Here is a 15,956-nt window from a genome sequence, read left to right on the forward strand (position 1 = left end):
CAGGGGCACACCCTTGGTGCACCCAGCCAGCCGTGGCCCAGAGCAGCCCTGAAGGGCAAAGTTGAGTCCATCCTGGCTGGAGCCCAGGCCCAGGGCCCATCCCGGGCTGGTTTGGAACTGATCTCTCCCCGGCTGCCCTCTCACCATGGCCCACCTGTCCCCAACTATGCACAGAAGTCTTTGCTGAGATGCGGCTAGTGGAGAGAGTCCTGCTCCAGCCCTGTCCCCACCCCCCACAGCCCCTTGGTCCCCCTACATATGTACACTCACCTGCTCTGGAGGCTGACCTCCGGGGCCCTCTTCCCAGTCATGCTGTCTTCCTGGGTCTTCAGACCAATCAGGCTTCGCAGAGCCCACCGACAGAGCACCCCACGATGAAGCTGGCTGGGGGCCAGCATGGCAAGCACACCTGTGCCCACACACTGCCGCCTCCACAGGCATCAGTGCTTCTCAGGTGCTGGAGGCCTCGGAAGCACGCGCTGAGGCCACGCCCCGTGGCGCTGGGGAGAGCTTCTGGCTAAACTGGTGCAGGGTTGGGGGCAGGGAGGTGGGTCCCCTGAAGTGCAACATTTCAGAGTGAGGAGGCTAAGCAGCCGGCTAGACACTTGGCAGGGAGCAGGCGGAGCCCTGGGAGAGGGTGGGAGCAGGATGATGCAGGATGGACGTGGCCATCCGCCCATTCCTCCACAGTCCTGGCCTCTGCTCGTCACCTGCCATCAGGCAGCCAACTTTCATGGCCCCAGAATGCTGTCACCCCAGCACCCACGGATGGGTGCTGACATGGATGGGTACGACCTGGACCACCAATCCTCCGTGCCCTCCAGGAGCCCCTCCTCGAGGCTGCACAGGTTTCACACTCCCCTCCATGCTGCCACCTTCTCTGGTCTCCACACCCTGCAGCTGGAGCCCTCCAGATCCTCAACCATCCGACTTGGACAGGGCTTGGGAGTAAGGCCCAGAATTCCTAAAAGTCTCCCTTTATTCACAGGTCAGGTGGGGAGCTCCAGGTTGCCCTCAAGAGCTAGATGCCCAGGGAGGTCAAAGCATGTTGACAGTTCAGAGTGAATGTTGACTAGCAGCCCCAAACCCGAGTCTCACCTGGGAGAGCCACAGCTGACACAGAAGTATAAAGCAGTGAGGAGCCTCTGCAGTCATAGCCGCCGCAACATAGGGCTGAATGCAGGAGCTCTGAAAAGGCCACCAGAGAGGTCTCTCTGCCTCCCCCTCCCACTTCCACTTGTCTCTCCCCTCCTGTCAACTCTGCCTGCCTCCGGGATGTCCAAACGCTCCCCTGCACACGGCTTCCTCCTGAAGCCAGGAGAGGTGGTCTAGGGCAGCCCTCATTTCACACCCCCCAGGCCAACAACGCCAGCAGGAAGACTTCTTCTGACCCTAAGAGAAAACCGTGATTCACACACGCGCGGTCTGTGACTCAGACCTCCAGGGAGGGCGGTTCCGCAAAGGAAACGTGGCTCCCGCGTGTGCATGGCGGAGGACCCACCCACCGCCCTCTCTCCAGGAAGGTGACCCCCAGAGCTCCCGGACAGTGTCGGCGTCCCCACCACAGACACGGCTCCCACTCACAGTCAGAGTGGACTTTTATTAGGAAATCACCCTGCAAACACACTGAGAAGTGCTGTGCTGTGGGGTCAGCGTTTCCTGAGGAAGGAGGATCACAGTATCAGAGCTGTCAGAGGACAGGAGCCTAGAGCGGGAGCTGCTCAGGGCGGCCTGCAGCCAGCGCCCCTCACAGCGATAGGACTCAGCCATCAAGAACCGGCACACAGACGCAACACAAGAGACACGCCAGAGCACACAGCTGCACTACACTTAAATAAACAATAAGCACAGAATGCCATTTGCTGTCGTCCGTGCCTGAAACAAAAGGAGCCAAAGGGATGAAGAGAACCAAACAGTCTTTCTTGCCATTGGACCAAAGGGGAAATATCCCCAAATTATCAAAATTCCTGTTACAAAATACTTTTTAAAAACTCCATTATTAAAAGAATAAATAACAAAATATATAAAAAATAACTCAGTTGCATCAAAATCATAACTGGAGGTTACAGCAAGATTTTTTGTGGCCCTTCTCATAGTCAAATAGTTAAGTTTGCTTTGATTTCATTTACTTCCCTCTCATATGTCCTGGTGTGGGGTCTGGGTTAAATAGTATAAAATTAATAAATAAAAATGTTAAATAAATAGCCAACATTAACATAAGAGGTTGTGAATATAAATACTTACATTTTGACAAAATTAAATAATTTACAGAATAATTAAACTAACTACTTTCTCATTTCTTCCAGGAAGTGCAATTTCTCTACTTTTAAATACTAACTTGGAATCGCAGTCACAGTTGGCTTGGACTCTATTTACATGTTAGGAACATTGTGTTTTTAACACATTAAATCAAAATTTATCTTCTTTTGAATCTCAAATGGATCTAAAAAGAAGTGACACCTTGGTGGTCTCCAGTCAGGAATTTATCGCCTGACCTTGCTGTCACTTCCCCCACCTCGGTAAAGCTCAGCCATGACCCGGTGACAGGCAGTGGTGGGTCACAGGCCAGGTGGGCACACAGACAGCCAGAGGTCCTGACCTTGACCCCGACCTGGGTCTAAAGGCTGCAGCCTTGAGGGAGCCTGACCCTGAGCACAGGGTCTGCGGGCTCCACCAGAGGTGCTTCCCTGTGGAACCAGCGCTGTCTTCAGGGGTTCCCGGGCCAGCTTCCTCCAGGCCTGTTCCTAACCTACCCTCTGGAACGCTGCTCTCTTCCACGCTTAACATAAAAGTGAATTAAAGGACAACAGGAAACACACTTGTCACAGCGGCCTCACCGCGTGGGCGCACTGGCCACTCCAGGCTGACTCGTCACACGCACCACCCGCCCGGCCAGGCTGCCCTCTCGGCCTTGACAGACAAAGGAATACTGTGGTTGCAGCTCCAAAACTTCCCTGAGAACCTTGTCCGTGAGTTTCCATTGGAGACTTCGAGCTTTCAGAAGCAAAAATAAATCACTTTGTAATACTTCACGCCCCGCACTCACATTGAGAGGTCAAGGCCTCTGGCCCGGCGCGTGAGTCACATCGAGGGAGACGAGGATTTCCAGGCACTCCTCCGGCTAAACACTCCCACCCCCTCGCCGAGGCCGCCCTGGGCTGCCAACGAGAAGTCGCTGTGAGTGGGAATCTCCACTGGGAGGGCAGGGCTAGGGAGGTAAAAGATAGAGGTGAGTCGGGGTGCCCTGGGCGCCCCGAGTCAGCATGGTGGCTCCTCACACAAGGAGGCCTAGACCTGGATGCCCCTCACGGCCTGCTTGATGCTCTCGAGGAGGTCCTTGTTCTCTGGGTTCTGGTAGCACTCCTGGTTGGAGTACATGTCGGTGAGGGTGCTGACATAGGCGTCAAAATTCTGCTCACATATCGGCTCCTGGAGAACACAACTGGTTTAGCAAGGCCCATCCATGCAGGGGCCCCAGGGTTTCCAGAAGCAATGGGAGTGGATGAGGGAGCCTCAGACCCAGGAAGCCCACGCCGCCAGAGATGAGCGCACAGACCCACCACAGGCAGCACTCGGGCTGAGACCACCATGGCACAGGCTACCCAGGATGCGACAGCCGCCGTGGGCAGCAATCTGCCCGGGGTGGGGCCCTTCCAGAAGCAGAGGGGTGCCTGCCCTCCCCGAAGCCCCAGGATACAGGTGCCAACTCAGCTGGGGAGGCCACAGGGCTGCTAACTGCTTACCATGTGCGGAAGGCGGATGTTGGCAAGACTTTGGATGAGGGCCTGGCTCAGGCCCGACAGCTCCAGAAACAGGGCTTCGTTCTGCTCCTCGATGAGTTTGTTCTCCTCCTCGATGTTCTTCAGGCTTTTCTCCATGGACGAGATCTGCCAGACAGACGGGAGCTGCTGCCTGGAGTGTCCTCCGGGGAGCAGGCCGGGCATGCCCGCTGGGCCGTCTCATGTCCCTCCAGGAGAGGGCAAAGAGGCAGGAGCCCTGCCACAGTGAGGGTTCGCAGTGCCCTGGTCCCTGGGTGGAGGGGGGGACACGATGACCTGAGCTAGGGGCTGGGGGCCATGGCTTTCTGAGCCCAGCTGTCCTGTGGGGCAGAGAGGAGCACAGAAGAAGACACTGGGTTCATGTCCCAGCCCACCACTGGCTTCCTGCTCTTCCTCTGTGGTGGAAACACTGCTCCCACCTGGTGGAACATCCCCACCAGAAAGACCAACCAAGTGCCTCATCAAAACCATGAAGGCAGCAGAGCAGACCACTGCCACTCTCAGCTGAGTGGACCAGCACATCAACGACCATCCTGGGGTTTCCAGCACAAACATGTCTTCTCTGGACCCAACAGGGCACCAGGAGGGAGTCCGAGAGTTCTCCAGGGGCTCCAAGGCTTCCACATGCAACAGCAGAGGACAGAGGACAACTCCACTGGGCTGATGGCCATGGGCAGTCTCACCTGCTTTGGGTGCTGCAGGCACCACATGAGTCTCAGAGTGTCAGAGCCCTGTGGGCAAGGTGGGCAAGAAGCACACCCCGGGCCTGGCCTGGAGCAGACATGCTTGGGAGGGCAGCCCCCAGCCTCACTCAGGGCAGAGGCAAGCTCATCAGTGTGGACGGCGCCTCAGGCCATCCCTGGGGTGCAGGAGCCCTTTTAGGAGGGGCTGGGGAGGAGCATCACATTCTCCCTACACAGTGACAAGCCTTTGGCTTTAAAAGGTTTGAGCAGAGGTCCTGAGCCTGCCTTCCCCTGCCCGAGCTCTCCAGCAGGGCACATAATGCAAAACTCCCTGGAGGGGAAAGGGGACTCTGAGTCCTTCCAAAAGGACTCAGTGAATAATCTCTCTATAAGTAGGTGGATGCTGGCCAGTAAAGAGAAACCAGAGGTGCTTTCCAAGGGTGCTGATACTGGGAGATGCCTTGGACTTCGAGAAGGAAAACAGCAGGGAAGAATGCGGGGAAAGCCACCCAGAAGGGCGTCTTGGTGCCCAGAGATGGCCCCTGTACCCCCTCGCCACTTCCACTGCCTCTGAACTGGAGGGACGCTGCACGGCAGGACAGAAATCCCTGCTGATCCTCATCAGCTGGTGCTATTTTTACACCGGCTTCTGGGTAAGAGGAGGTCGGCATAAAAGCCCGTCTGCCAGAGAAAGGAGGGGCCACAGAAGACACAAGGACTCCAGCATCTCACACTTTCCCAGTCCCCTCCGCCCTCCAACCCCATAGGGCCAGGTCACCTCCTTGTCCTTGGGGACATGGCCATGCATGACTGCTCCTCTGTGCCCCTATCTCTGTTCCAGACCCCACTCAGCAGCCAAGGAAGGGCATGTTCTTTTCAAAATAAGAATTTCACTGTTTTTTGGTTTGATGTTTTTGTTTTTTTGTGTGTGTGTGTTCATTTTGGGGAACTCAGGGATAGGACACAGACTCAAGGCAATCTGTAACCCTGTCCCTCAGCACAGCAGTTCTTCTGGGTCAGACCCTGTGCGAATTGCTTTCCTTGAAATGCATTCATCTCACGACAACCGAATAGGGCAGACTCTCCTATTGTCCTCATCTGCCTGGGAGGACGTCAAGGCATACTCGGAATAAGAGGTCCACCAGGTCATTTAGCTGGTGTATGGCCCTGCTGGGCTGGAACCCAGCTCCAGTCAGGTTTTGATTGGAACGCTGCGGTTCTGCTCCTACTAACCAACAGGATGGTGGCTACCAGCACCTCAGGACTCCTGATGGGCCGAGCGCGTGCTGAGCAGAACCTTGATGAGGGGCTGGGCCCCCACCTACCCCCACCCCCACCCCAGAAGAGAAAGGGCTGGACAGGAAGGACATCCTGGGTTTTAGGGCCGGTGGGGGCAGGGCAGGGCAGCACCACCCACCTGGGACTGCAGCTGCAGCATGGCAGCCTCCATCTCAGAGTTGGACTCGTTTAGGTCTCGAATCTCCTGGTTCAGCTGCTTGATCTCCTCGTCGTTGTCCAGCACTACCCCAGAGAGAAACCTCAGTTGTGGCTCTCACAATGGGGGGAGGGGGTCAGTCAAGGCCTGCTTTCTAGATGGGCCTGGGGAGCCCTTTCGGAGTAGAAGCCCCAGTGACTTGTGGCCCACATCTCAGACTGGGAAAGTGGCCACGTGTCAGCTGTGTGCCTCCAGGCCCTGGTCTTGGTGGGAAAACAGATACCTTCTGGGCAAGCGTTAATTGCTAAGTTAAAAATGGAAGCTTTTCCAGATGGTGCTGGTTTCCTCCGCTTCCCTCTCACGAAGCCTGAGAACACAGGTCCACACACCCTGAGAACACGGCTTCTGGTGCTGCCAATAGGGCTCACCAAGCCCCAGGCTAAAGCTATGATGGCCATGCTGGGCACAGGGCAGCCAGAGGTTCTGAGCCGAGGTGAGGGGCCCTGGAAGCTCAGCTCAAGGGTTCTGTCTCCACCACGACTCACTCCAGGAGGGGCTTTGCCTCCCGACCCATCTCTTGCCTAAACCACCCGCCCACTTAGGTCCCAAGACCACATGCAGGGGTTACAGGGGGCAGCCTCACCATCACTCGTCTTGAATTTCGTGCCAAGAACCTCATCCCCTGAGAGCTTTCCCTTCTTTCCTGCAAAGGTCGCTCTGGGACAGCCAGACAAGCTGGAAGCAAAGGTCATGCATGAAGACCAATCCAAGGTCATGCCTCACAAGCCAGTCTAAGGTCACAGGTCCCAGTGGGAGCTGGGCTGTTGGAGGACTATCCTGTCTGGAGCGTTGCCACTCATCCCTGGTGTCCCGGTCCTGGCTCCCGGCCCCCCACTTCCTCACTCCTCCAACAGCACGGGCCATTCCCAGCTCAGGCCCCTGCTCTGAAGGTTTGTCCCCAGAGGCTCAGGGCAAGCACCACCTCTCAGAAAAGACCTCCTCACCCCTGCCTGCTCTATCTTCCCCACAGTGTTCTTCACCAAACTAATAACATATTTGTTGGTATGCAGTCTGTCTCTGCACCTGCCCTGACCACTCAGCTCCAGGAGAGCTGGTTGTCATCTTGTTCTCCAGAGACTGATATTTGATGTGCTTTTAGCAACGGCTTGTGGAATGAATGAGTTAATTAATCTTAAAGGTGGAGAGGTGAGGACAAAAAAATAACATAGAAAAAAGGTTTCTGACAGGACCAAGCAGTGACTCGTGTGGCTTCCCAGCACAGAGAGGAAAAGGGCTGGTGGGGCAAGACCCTCAGCACCAGGGGCAGTATCAGGGCAGGTCAGAGCTGGCCAGTGCTGCCCAGGCCCACTGCCCAGGCATGGAGGGGTCCCTTGTAGAGCAAGGAAAGGCCTGGGTGCCAAGTTCAAAGACAAAACCCCAGTAGGAGGGACAGGGCGTGAGCTGTGCTGCTTTTCAGGAAAAGCCTCAGCCTGTTTAAGAAAGTGTGTCACAGACACAGGGGGGCTCCGCTCTCTCTTGCCAGAGGGACTCCATGGGATGTATAAAGGGGTCTTAGGACAGTAGACACCTGGGTGACACGTCACACAGGCCGTCACGTGGTCCCAGCAGGTTTCCATGGCTTCCCCCAGGTGGCTATCAATTTGGGTCTTTTTCCTCAAGAAACTACTGTTCTCACCTGCGCCCTGGTCTGGCACATCCCTGGGAGCCTGGCCACAGTCCCACAGCTGGGGTCTGTCCTGGGTGACAGAAGGGTGGGGGTGGGGACAATCACCTGCGGTGGGTGAGGAAGCTCCCATTGGCGTGACCGGAGCCGTCGCAGCCCGGGGTGGGGCAGGCGGGCCCCTCATTCTTCAGGGACTTCCAGGAGAAAGACGAGCCATTGAGGGAACCCTCTTTCTGCCTCCGAGCTGCCAGTGGGCAGCCCGACGCGCTTCTGTGAGAGGCATACTTGCCGCTGATGTGACCAAGCCCCACACAGCCTGGAACCGGGCACCTGGGCACAGAGAGGTCAGAGGTGAACACTGGGTGCTGGAGCTGGAAGAGGAGCCCAGAGACCCCGCCAAGCCAGACCCTGAGACATGCTGGGGTCCCCTGGACAAACTAGCAGAGGGCTTGCACTCCCTCTTCAGCCTCAGCCTCACATCCCCTGTGTGGCCTGGGGGCCAGCAGCCACCTTCTCTCCCTGTCCCTCAGCAGCAGTGACCCCGGGGGGCCTGGAGCTGACTCTTGGTGGCCTCCTGGTCCACACCTAGACCTTGGTGCCAGCATCACTCTGTATCACCCCAGAGACCACTTGCTGGGAGCTTGCTCTGAGCACCAGCCCTTGTCAACGCTTTCTACAGCCGCAGACCCGAAAGTCAGAGAGGACCCAGTTCACAGAGAGGTCCCTGGGATACAGACAAGTCAGAGGCAGGAAGCCCCCAGAGGTGGCAAGGCAGGGGGTGGTGCACTGCCTGGTGACCCCCACACTCTGCCCTCATCTTGAGAGGGTTAACAGCCTGGGTAGGAAGGCTAGAGGTCCCCAAGCAGCAGGAGGAAATAAACTTCAAGTGGCAGATGTTTTTTCTTCTCTTTTCTCTTCTAATCCTGTGTTGTCGTGGCAACACCTGGTTCCACCTGAACTGAACTTTATCTCAAACCTTGAGCTAACCAATGTGTTTTTCTTATGGAAATGTTTTCTTAAGCTATGTTAATTAAATTATGTATTTGCTTGGAAATCTGCTTTTCTTCAAGATTCATGTCAATTGTTTTATGGCCAGAGATGACTCCCCTTGTGCCATTCTATCTCAAAATGCATGTTGTGGGAGAGGCCCTGGTGCAACTCTCAGTCTTGAGGCATTTCTTTTATCTGATTAGCAGCTTGCCAACAGGTATACAATGCCTTACTAAAAACTAGCAAGGGGGCACTCTTTCTGTCCCCTTTGATGTCTGTGTCAGCCACTTTCTCTATCCATTTTATACTTTAATAAAACTCTGCTACACAAAAGCTCCGAGTGATCAAGCCTCGTCTCTGGCCACTGATCGAATTCCTCTCCTCTGGAAGCCAAGAATCCCGGCGTCATTCATGGCTGGCAGCAGCAACCTTTCAGTCTCAGAAGTGGCCTCCTCGGCTGGGACCATCCTCACCTGTCCCCTCTCTTGGCTCTTCTTATCTAGCCCAGCCACATGGGCCCAGACATGAGGGCTGTCCAATAAGCTGGTCCAAGACCACCGGAGCCCCAGTCCAGAACAGAGTCACTAGCAGGGGCCCCTGCAGGGGGCTTGGGGAGGTTCCATTCTATGTCCACCCCCCACACTTGGACACCTCCCAACTGTGCGGTTCCAGAGGACTCCTGGGCTGGGCCCCTCTGAGGCGCCTGTGAGGCTGATGTCACAGGATCAAAAAGCCAAGTGAGAGGCGCCTCTTCAAGTCACTACACAGATGAACCCAGGCTCTGCTTTCCCACTCTCTTTGCAGAACCCTGGCTTTTATCTCAGGAGGGGCCGCAGGCGCCCCCAGGAAGTACACTCATGACACGGCTGCAGTAACACTGCTGGTCTCTCCCTCCACACCCTGGGTCCAAATCTTCAGTGTCAGGTGACCTCTCGTTAAGTCGTGTAGCCCACCCAGGGGACCCCTGGTCAGAGGAACAGCTCTTTGGTCAAGTGCCAGTGCAGCTGGGGACAGTGGGGCCTCTCCAAGGTGATGGACATGCAGCTCCCAACCTCCACATCGCAACCTCCATAGACTTTAATGGTCAGTTATCTACTTGTGGCCAAAGGGATTTACCACAAAGCACTGACCCGACTTAATCTCAAAAGCTGCAGACACAAGATGTCATAAAAGGGACCCTGCCTCCACCAGCCCCTACACATCACAGCCAGTGCCTGCCAGCCACGTCACTTCAAGCAGTAGGAACTGGAGCACTGATTAAAGTTTCTGCTGCCGTCTGCACTTGTGTAAAGACGCTCATCAATTATAAATATGGGTAAAGTTTATGGCTAGGGAGGAGGTCCTATAAAACAGAGGCGCTACATGGGTGGCCTCTTCACCTTGCCATGGAGCCATTAGAAACTTCATCCATCCTATAAATGCTGAACTATTTCTAGAAGTCACATTCTCCACTTGGCTGCAAATTCTCGAGTTTTTTTTTTTAAAAAGGAAAGTTGACAGCACATCAGGAAGAGGAAAACCATTTTTGCCAGTTAATGTGAAAAATGCTGATCTTGATTTTAATCCTTTGCAAATGCAGCACAATTCACTTATCACACCAGCAGGATCCCTGCTAAATCCATAACAGCAATGCATTTATATGATCACAGGAAAATTCCCAGATTCTAGGAAGAAAAAAATATTCTTTATCCACCCTCTCATTTGGTAGGCAGCATTCACAATACCAACAACCAGTATTTTGCATTTTTGATTTAGTATTCATTACAGTTTTACTGTATAAATTAAATAAACAAGTCTGCCTTATTACAGCAAACAGCTGGTGGGGCTGTCCTCCTTGAAGGGCATAACACTGGTCAATTTGGCCCCTTCTCTGTGGCCAAGCAGATGTTTGGGCCACAGCTGGGCTGATCTCCCTGGAGAAGCCAGCACAACTCCGGCCAGGTCGAGCCCCTCTGCAGAGGTGAGAGCCAGCTGTCATGGCAGACCTGCTTCCCGTGGACCTGCCCAGCCAAGCTACTTGAGTCCCTGGGCACCAGGCAGCCAGAGTCATTCTCTTCCAGTCCTCACCTGCCTGCTCTACCCAATGGCAGCTCTGAGAGTCCTGGGCAAATTGGGTGGTGGGTCACCCTGCTTGCATCTGTGGCACCTGCACGTGGGGAGCTTGAGGGGCAGGGTCCCTCCTGGAAGGACAAGTTTGCCGTGATACCAGCCCCACCAGGTAAGTCCGGGTCAGGGTTCATGACAGGGCAGCAACCCCCAGGGAGAAGGTCAGTAGAGGTCAGAGACACTGTCCACTTAAGGCTCAAGGTGTCTCTCTCCTCCCAAGAGGACCATCGACTCCCAGTTCAGAGTGATCCTCCCAGGCCCCCCCACCGCTCATCAGCTCCCTGCAAAGGCGTGGGGACACACAGATGCACACAATTCAAAGGCTCCCTGTCTTTCTAACCACCCTTTCCTCCTTGACTCCTACACTGACCCCTCCCACCAGACCAGAAGCCATGCAGGCTGTAGTGCCCGTGAGTGCCCGGGGTGGCCCATGCCCTGAGGCCCAGGCCCAGATGCCCTGGGTGCACGGGCGGCAGGGCACTCTGCCTCTCTCGTCCCATCAAACACCACAGACCTGAGAAGTCCAGACAGGAGCCCATGCACGCAGGTATCCTCCACATAACGCATACAGCTCCCACCTGCAAGGGTGTCCCTGTGCATGGCCTGAGCACATCCGTAAAAATGGGCATTGTCACAGCTGTATTAAAGCAAATAGAGTCTAGAAGGAGCTTTTAAAATTATAAAATACAGGGAAACCCCAAGTCTGCACAGCAGCCAGGCTGCCAGCAGGACCCCCACTCACTTCATCAGCTCAGGGTCTTCCTTGTCGTCCTTCGCAGGTGTGGCCTTGGCTCCACTTTTCTTGGCACGAGGGCAGCCTGACAAGCTGGTTTTACAAGAGGAAAAAATGTCACAGTGGTTTAAGGACAGCAACTTCTCAACCCACCTGCCTCCCTCCACCCCTCAGGTTCTGTGGGCAGCAAGGCCATGTCCAGGAAGCGGCCCCCAGCTCTGGCCAGAGGGTATCCTGATCAGCTCTGAGAACATCGACAATTCAGACTTGAGGGAAGAAACAGGCTGGGGTGCAGTGGCATTAATGTGTCACTTGGAGCCTTGAACCTCATCAGCCTGAGGAGACCCCCCACTCTGCTGGCCCGGTGCCCAGAGCACTGGGGCAGGCTCACCTCCGGTGCGACGCGTAGTTCCCTGTTATGTGGCCTGAGCCATCGCAGCCGGGCGTGGGGCACCTGTGGAGGACAGCGTAGCTGAGACCAGGGCTGCAGAACTCACTCGGCCGCAGACCATACGTGGCCCTCGACAGCCCCACCACTGAGGTCTCACATAGTCATGACCTCCAGGCCTCAGAACTTGGCACCCAGTCTCTCTGGGGGAACCAGGAGGACCAGGGGAGACAGCACATTCCTCTGCAGGATGGTGGGCTCCCAACTTGGCCTCCTGCAAAGGACCAGGCTGGATGAGAAGGCTCCAGAACACCTGTGGGCCTTTAAGGGTGCTCTCTGGATGCAAACCCAGCACCAAGGACCGGCTCATCCTGCTTGAGGCTGCTGGAAAAGGACTGCCTGTGCTCACAGACAGCTGTACCGAGCATGAGACGCACCACCCCCAGCCCTAGCAATGTTGGGGCATCACCCCCGCTTGGCAAGTGCCCAGGGTTTTCAAGAGGTGGCTGGCACCAGTGGAAGGGAGCTGGGGAGGCACAGAATGCAAAAGTCCAAAATGTTTGGTGAATATATCATGTCGAAGGTAGAAATCCCCTTTAATACACCAGCTTGAGCTATTTTTCCCTGATTGTCCAGTGACAAAACACGGATCGGTTTCTGCTGGCATCAGAGCACTGGTTCCCAGCCCTGCAGGTGGTCCTCGGGATGCCTCCTCCAGGATGGGCCTGCCGCTCACACCTTGTCCCTCGTGAGGGCCCAGTTCCATCCTGTGTGACCCAGCAGGACCCTGGTGCTTATCTGCCATTTCTGGCTTCATCCTCACAGAGAGAGAGAGCTGTGGAGCCAAGGCCATTCTTCAGCACAAAACTAGCCCCAGAGGGTGGCAGGGCAGAGTGCCAGCTGGGGCAGGATACGGACACTGAAGTTGGCCTGTCAATCAGTGGAGGCTGCCTCACACCCAGGCTCTGGCACGTCCAAGGCCCCTCCTCTCCATCCTCCTCCCAGATGTCCACGGGCCGACACTGCCGCCCCCATTAGGCTAGCATGGCAACATGGAGGGGCTAGATGCCCGGGAGCCTCCTTCCTAGCCCCTCAGGCTTTCTTGAGGTACCCTCTTTGTCCCTGCCCCAAGGGCCACCCATCGAGGCTTCCCTGGCCTGGCAGTTGGCAGGAGGCTCAATCTCCCTCCTGTCGGGCTTTGGGGTGACTTAGACCCCAATAAGATTATGATGTCCCCCACCTCAGTCATGTGTGGTCACATTTCAACCCACATCTCGGGCAAGGAGGCTTCTGTGTTTTAATGGAAATCACCCACCACCTCCATCCAGGTAAGCATCACCCGTTCAAATGAACCCCAGCTGCCGGGACCGCCTGCTCTGACATTCTGCGTCTCCATGTGGCCTCAGGTCCTCAGGCTCCAGCTGCTCAAGAAGGTCCTCTGGACTACACTGTGAGGACCAGGGAGTCCTTTGCACGGCCCTCTGCACTGAGGCCCAGGCCCTGTGACACCCTCTGCTAGGACAGTCCTTCTCCCTGCTCCTTCTCAGCTGTAGAACACAGGGCTCAGCACTGTAGGCAGTGGCCAGGGTGGTGGGTTCAGAGCAGCCCCCAGCCTCTGTGGCTGTGAGCAAGACGCTTGTCTGTGAGTGACACCCTTGCAACGTGCAGCCTCTGGCAGTGCCTGGGAGGGGGTCTTGGTCAGGGGAGAGACTCGGTAAGAACACACACATGGGGGCACTCCCATTCCAGAAAGGCAGGATCCCCCCCACCTTCCTTGCCAGCCTGATGTCATGGCTTTTCCCTAAGAGTCATGTCCAAGCGAAGATGATGTCATGTGGCTGGAGAAGCAAGTGTCTGCACTGGCCACTGGCAGCGCCGGCCACCATCTCTTCTGAGTGTGTTGTCTGGGCCAGAGGATGAAGCTAGGCAGCATGGCTCACACCAGACCTCACCCTGCCTCTATCCATGTCCCGTATCCCCAACCTGCACAGAGCTCCCCTATCACAGTCCAGCAGGGTGTGTGGCTGTGCTCATAAGCCCCACACAGGGAGTAGCCCATGTGGCCCGAGGCACCCAAGTCCCCAGATCCTGACCACATGGGACACTTGGAAGGGAAGAATAAATGCCCTTGGAATGTGATCAAAACACAGAAAACACTTAGTCTGAGATTGTCACTGCACTCAAGTGTTGGTGGGGGCCACCAAAGAAGACATTTGCGAGGCATGGCATGGGTGCCTTTGCCCCTCTGTGGATGGGTTACCTTCACCCGACACTGCCACAAAGCTGATCAAGGTGCCAGACGCCCACTGGGCAGGGGAAGGAGAGAAGGACATGGGGGAGTCAGGCCACATCCACGCTGTGACCTGAAGCAGGGGAGGAGTAGCCTCCACAGGAGGACACTTCAGAGGGAGTCGGGGGTGATTTTTTTCGTACAAGGAACACTTTCCATCGCCAACTTCCAAACAAGTTTGGGTTACAGTTCTTCACAGGCTGTCCATCTCAGAAGGGCTCTGACCCTCCCTACTGGCCACATTTCTGGACCCAGACCAAGGGCCAAGTCCATGTGTCAGTTCCAAGAACCCTGACCAACTGCTCTGCAGGTAAAGGGCTACTGAGGGCATGCGGTCCCTTCTAGAATTCCACCACCCTCAAGCTGGAAAATCACAGAAAACTGATCAGTTAGAAAAGTAAGTTGAACTGGAAAAGAAAACAGGAGAAAGGATCGTGAGAAAGACGGCAGAAGAAGAGAGGAAGGAAAGAGGGAAGAGGAGGGTGGGGAAGAGCATTCCAAGCCCACAGGCCTGAGGGTCTCATTGCATTTCCGGAGTTGGACACTTGGGGTCAGCGAGTGCATGTGTGAACCTGCCTCAGAACATGCTAGTGTCAAAGCTGATAAACTCCTGGAAACATGCTTCTGGTCATGAACTCTGCCCAGCCTCACCTGTGGCACTGGAAGACCGCATTGGTAAAACAGGTAACGATACGCTTCTCCTGGCTACTAGGACCAGACAGGCTCCCCAGAGCCACAGAAGTGAGGCTGGCAGGACCCTCTGCTCAGACAGACCTGGAGCTTCCTGCCCGATCTAAGTCAGTGCAGGTCCGTGAAAGCTTCCGGCGGCCATAGCTCCTCATCTTAAAGGCACCAGAGTCCCAGATCAGGCTGAGCCAGTGAAACCTGGCCTGGAAGGAAGACCCCTAACATAGAGGCCCAGAGTGGGAGAAATCCCCTGGAGAGGGAGTGACCTGAGGGGCCAAGAGAGGGCCCTCCTTCCACAACCTCGGTTCAGCCTAGGAGCACAGGGTCAGCATTATGTGGCTCAGGGCCACACCAGCCACGATGTCACAGCTCAACTAAAGGCATGAAATCAAAGGCCATTACAATCCCCAAAAATCCAGCCCCAGAAGGACGCTGAGAGCCAGGAAACCTCTGGGTGCGTGCTCCTCGCTTGAACAAGACTGTCAGTCAGAGTGGCTGGTGCCACTGGGCTGCCCTGCCCGGGTGTCAGGGACAGGAGGAGCAGAAGCAGAGAGCAGGCACAGCAAAAAGGAGGGGCGAGCATAGAGGTGAGGCGTGGGCGGGGGTGGGCACCAGGGGCCAAGACAGAAGCAGCTGGAAGGGGTGCAGGAGGAGGGACAAGCACAGAGTTTCTCGGCCATCACCAGCATCCAGTCCGCTTAGCAAGAGCTACACAGCCTGCAGCCCTCTAAGCCACAACGAGACTTACAAGCCATGGCCAGTCCGGGACTTCTCCCAGATCACCACAGCAGGGTAAAGCAGGCCCAGACAGCAGCCCATCAGGGGTCCTCAGGAGAGGGAGAGAATGAGCCGGGCCACCAGGAGCCAGAGGCAGGTCCTACGTCCTTTTGGCCCTCCCGACCCTCAGCCCTCAGAAAGGCTGGCAGGGCCGAGGGGAGCACAGGACCCCGTAGCAGTCCTGGGCCTAAGGGGACAGGCAGACAGCAGAGCTCAGAGCAGAGAGAGACAGGCAGAGTGGCGAGAATCCCAGCCAAGCAGAATCAGCCCGTCCATGGCCCTGCCTCTCTGCCCCACGGCCCTGCGCCTCTGGCTAGGGCCGGCCTGGTGCCAGAGCCCTCGAGAAGGCTGATTTGGGCTGGAGCCTCATGAAAGGAGTGAGCAGAGCAAGGAAGCCACCCCAG

General features: G+C 56.0%; 1 protein-coding gene and 1 long non-coding RNA gene across 2 annotated transcripts in view; one reads left to right on the forward strand and one right to left on the reverse strand.

Moving 5' to 3' along the window:
• The first annotated feature begins 3,089 nt into the window (after positions 1–3,089).
• LOC129625002 (uncharacterized) lies at positions 3,090–5,329 on the forward strand. Its single transcript, XR_008701220.1, has 3 exons — positions 3,090–3,177; positions 4,355–4,521; positions 4,859–5,329. It is a non-coding gene; the product is annotated as an uncharacterized LOC129625002 (long non-coding RNA).
• The window catches only part of MYT1 (myelin transcription factor 1), a 41,649-nt gene continuing 28,981 nt past the window's right edge, over positions 3,289–15,956 (reverse strand). Inside the window, exons 16-22 of the mRNA XM_055543168.1 lie at positions 11,802–11,864; positions 11,420–11,503; positions 7,690–7,911; positions 6,541–6,632; positions 5,880–5,983; positions 3,744–3,887; positions 3,289–3,429 (exon numbers count right to left, since the gene is read on the reverse strand). Of these exons, the coding sequence (XP_055399143.1) occupies positions 3,289–3,429; positions 3,744–3,887; positions 5,880–5,983; positions 6,541–6,632; positions 7,690–7,911; positions 11,420–11,503; positions 11,802–11,864 (850 nt within the window). The remainder of the gene's footprint in view (positions 3,430–3,743; positions 3,888–5,879; positions 5,984–6,540; positions 6,633–7,689; positions 7,912–11,419; positions 11,504–11,801; positions 11,865–15,956) is intronic.

Source organism: Bubalus kerabau, chromosome 13 (assembly GCF_029407905.1).
Source record: "Bubalus kerabau isolate K-KA32 ecotype Philippines breed swamp buffalo chromosome 13, PCC_UOA_SB_1v2, whole genome shotgun sequence".
In the NCBI taxonomy this organism is placed as follows: Eukaryota; Metazoa; Chordata; class Mammalia; order Artiodactyla; family Bovidae; genus Bubalus; species Bubalus kerabau.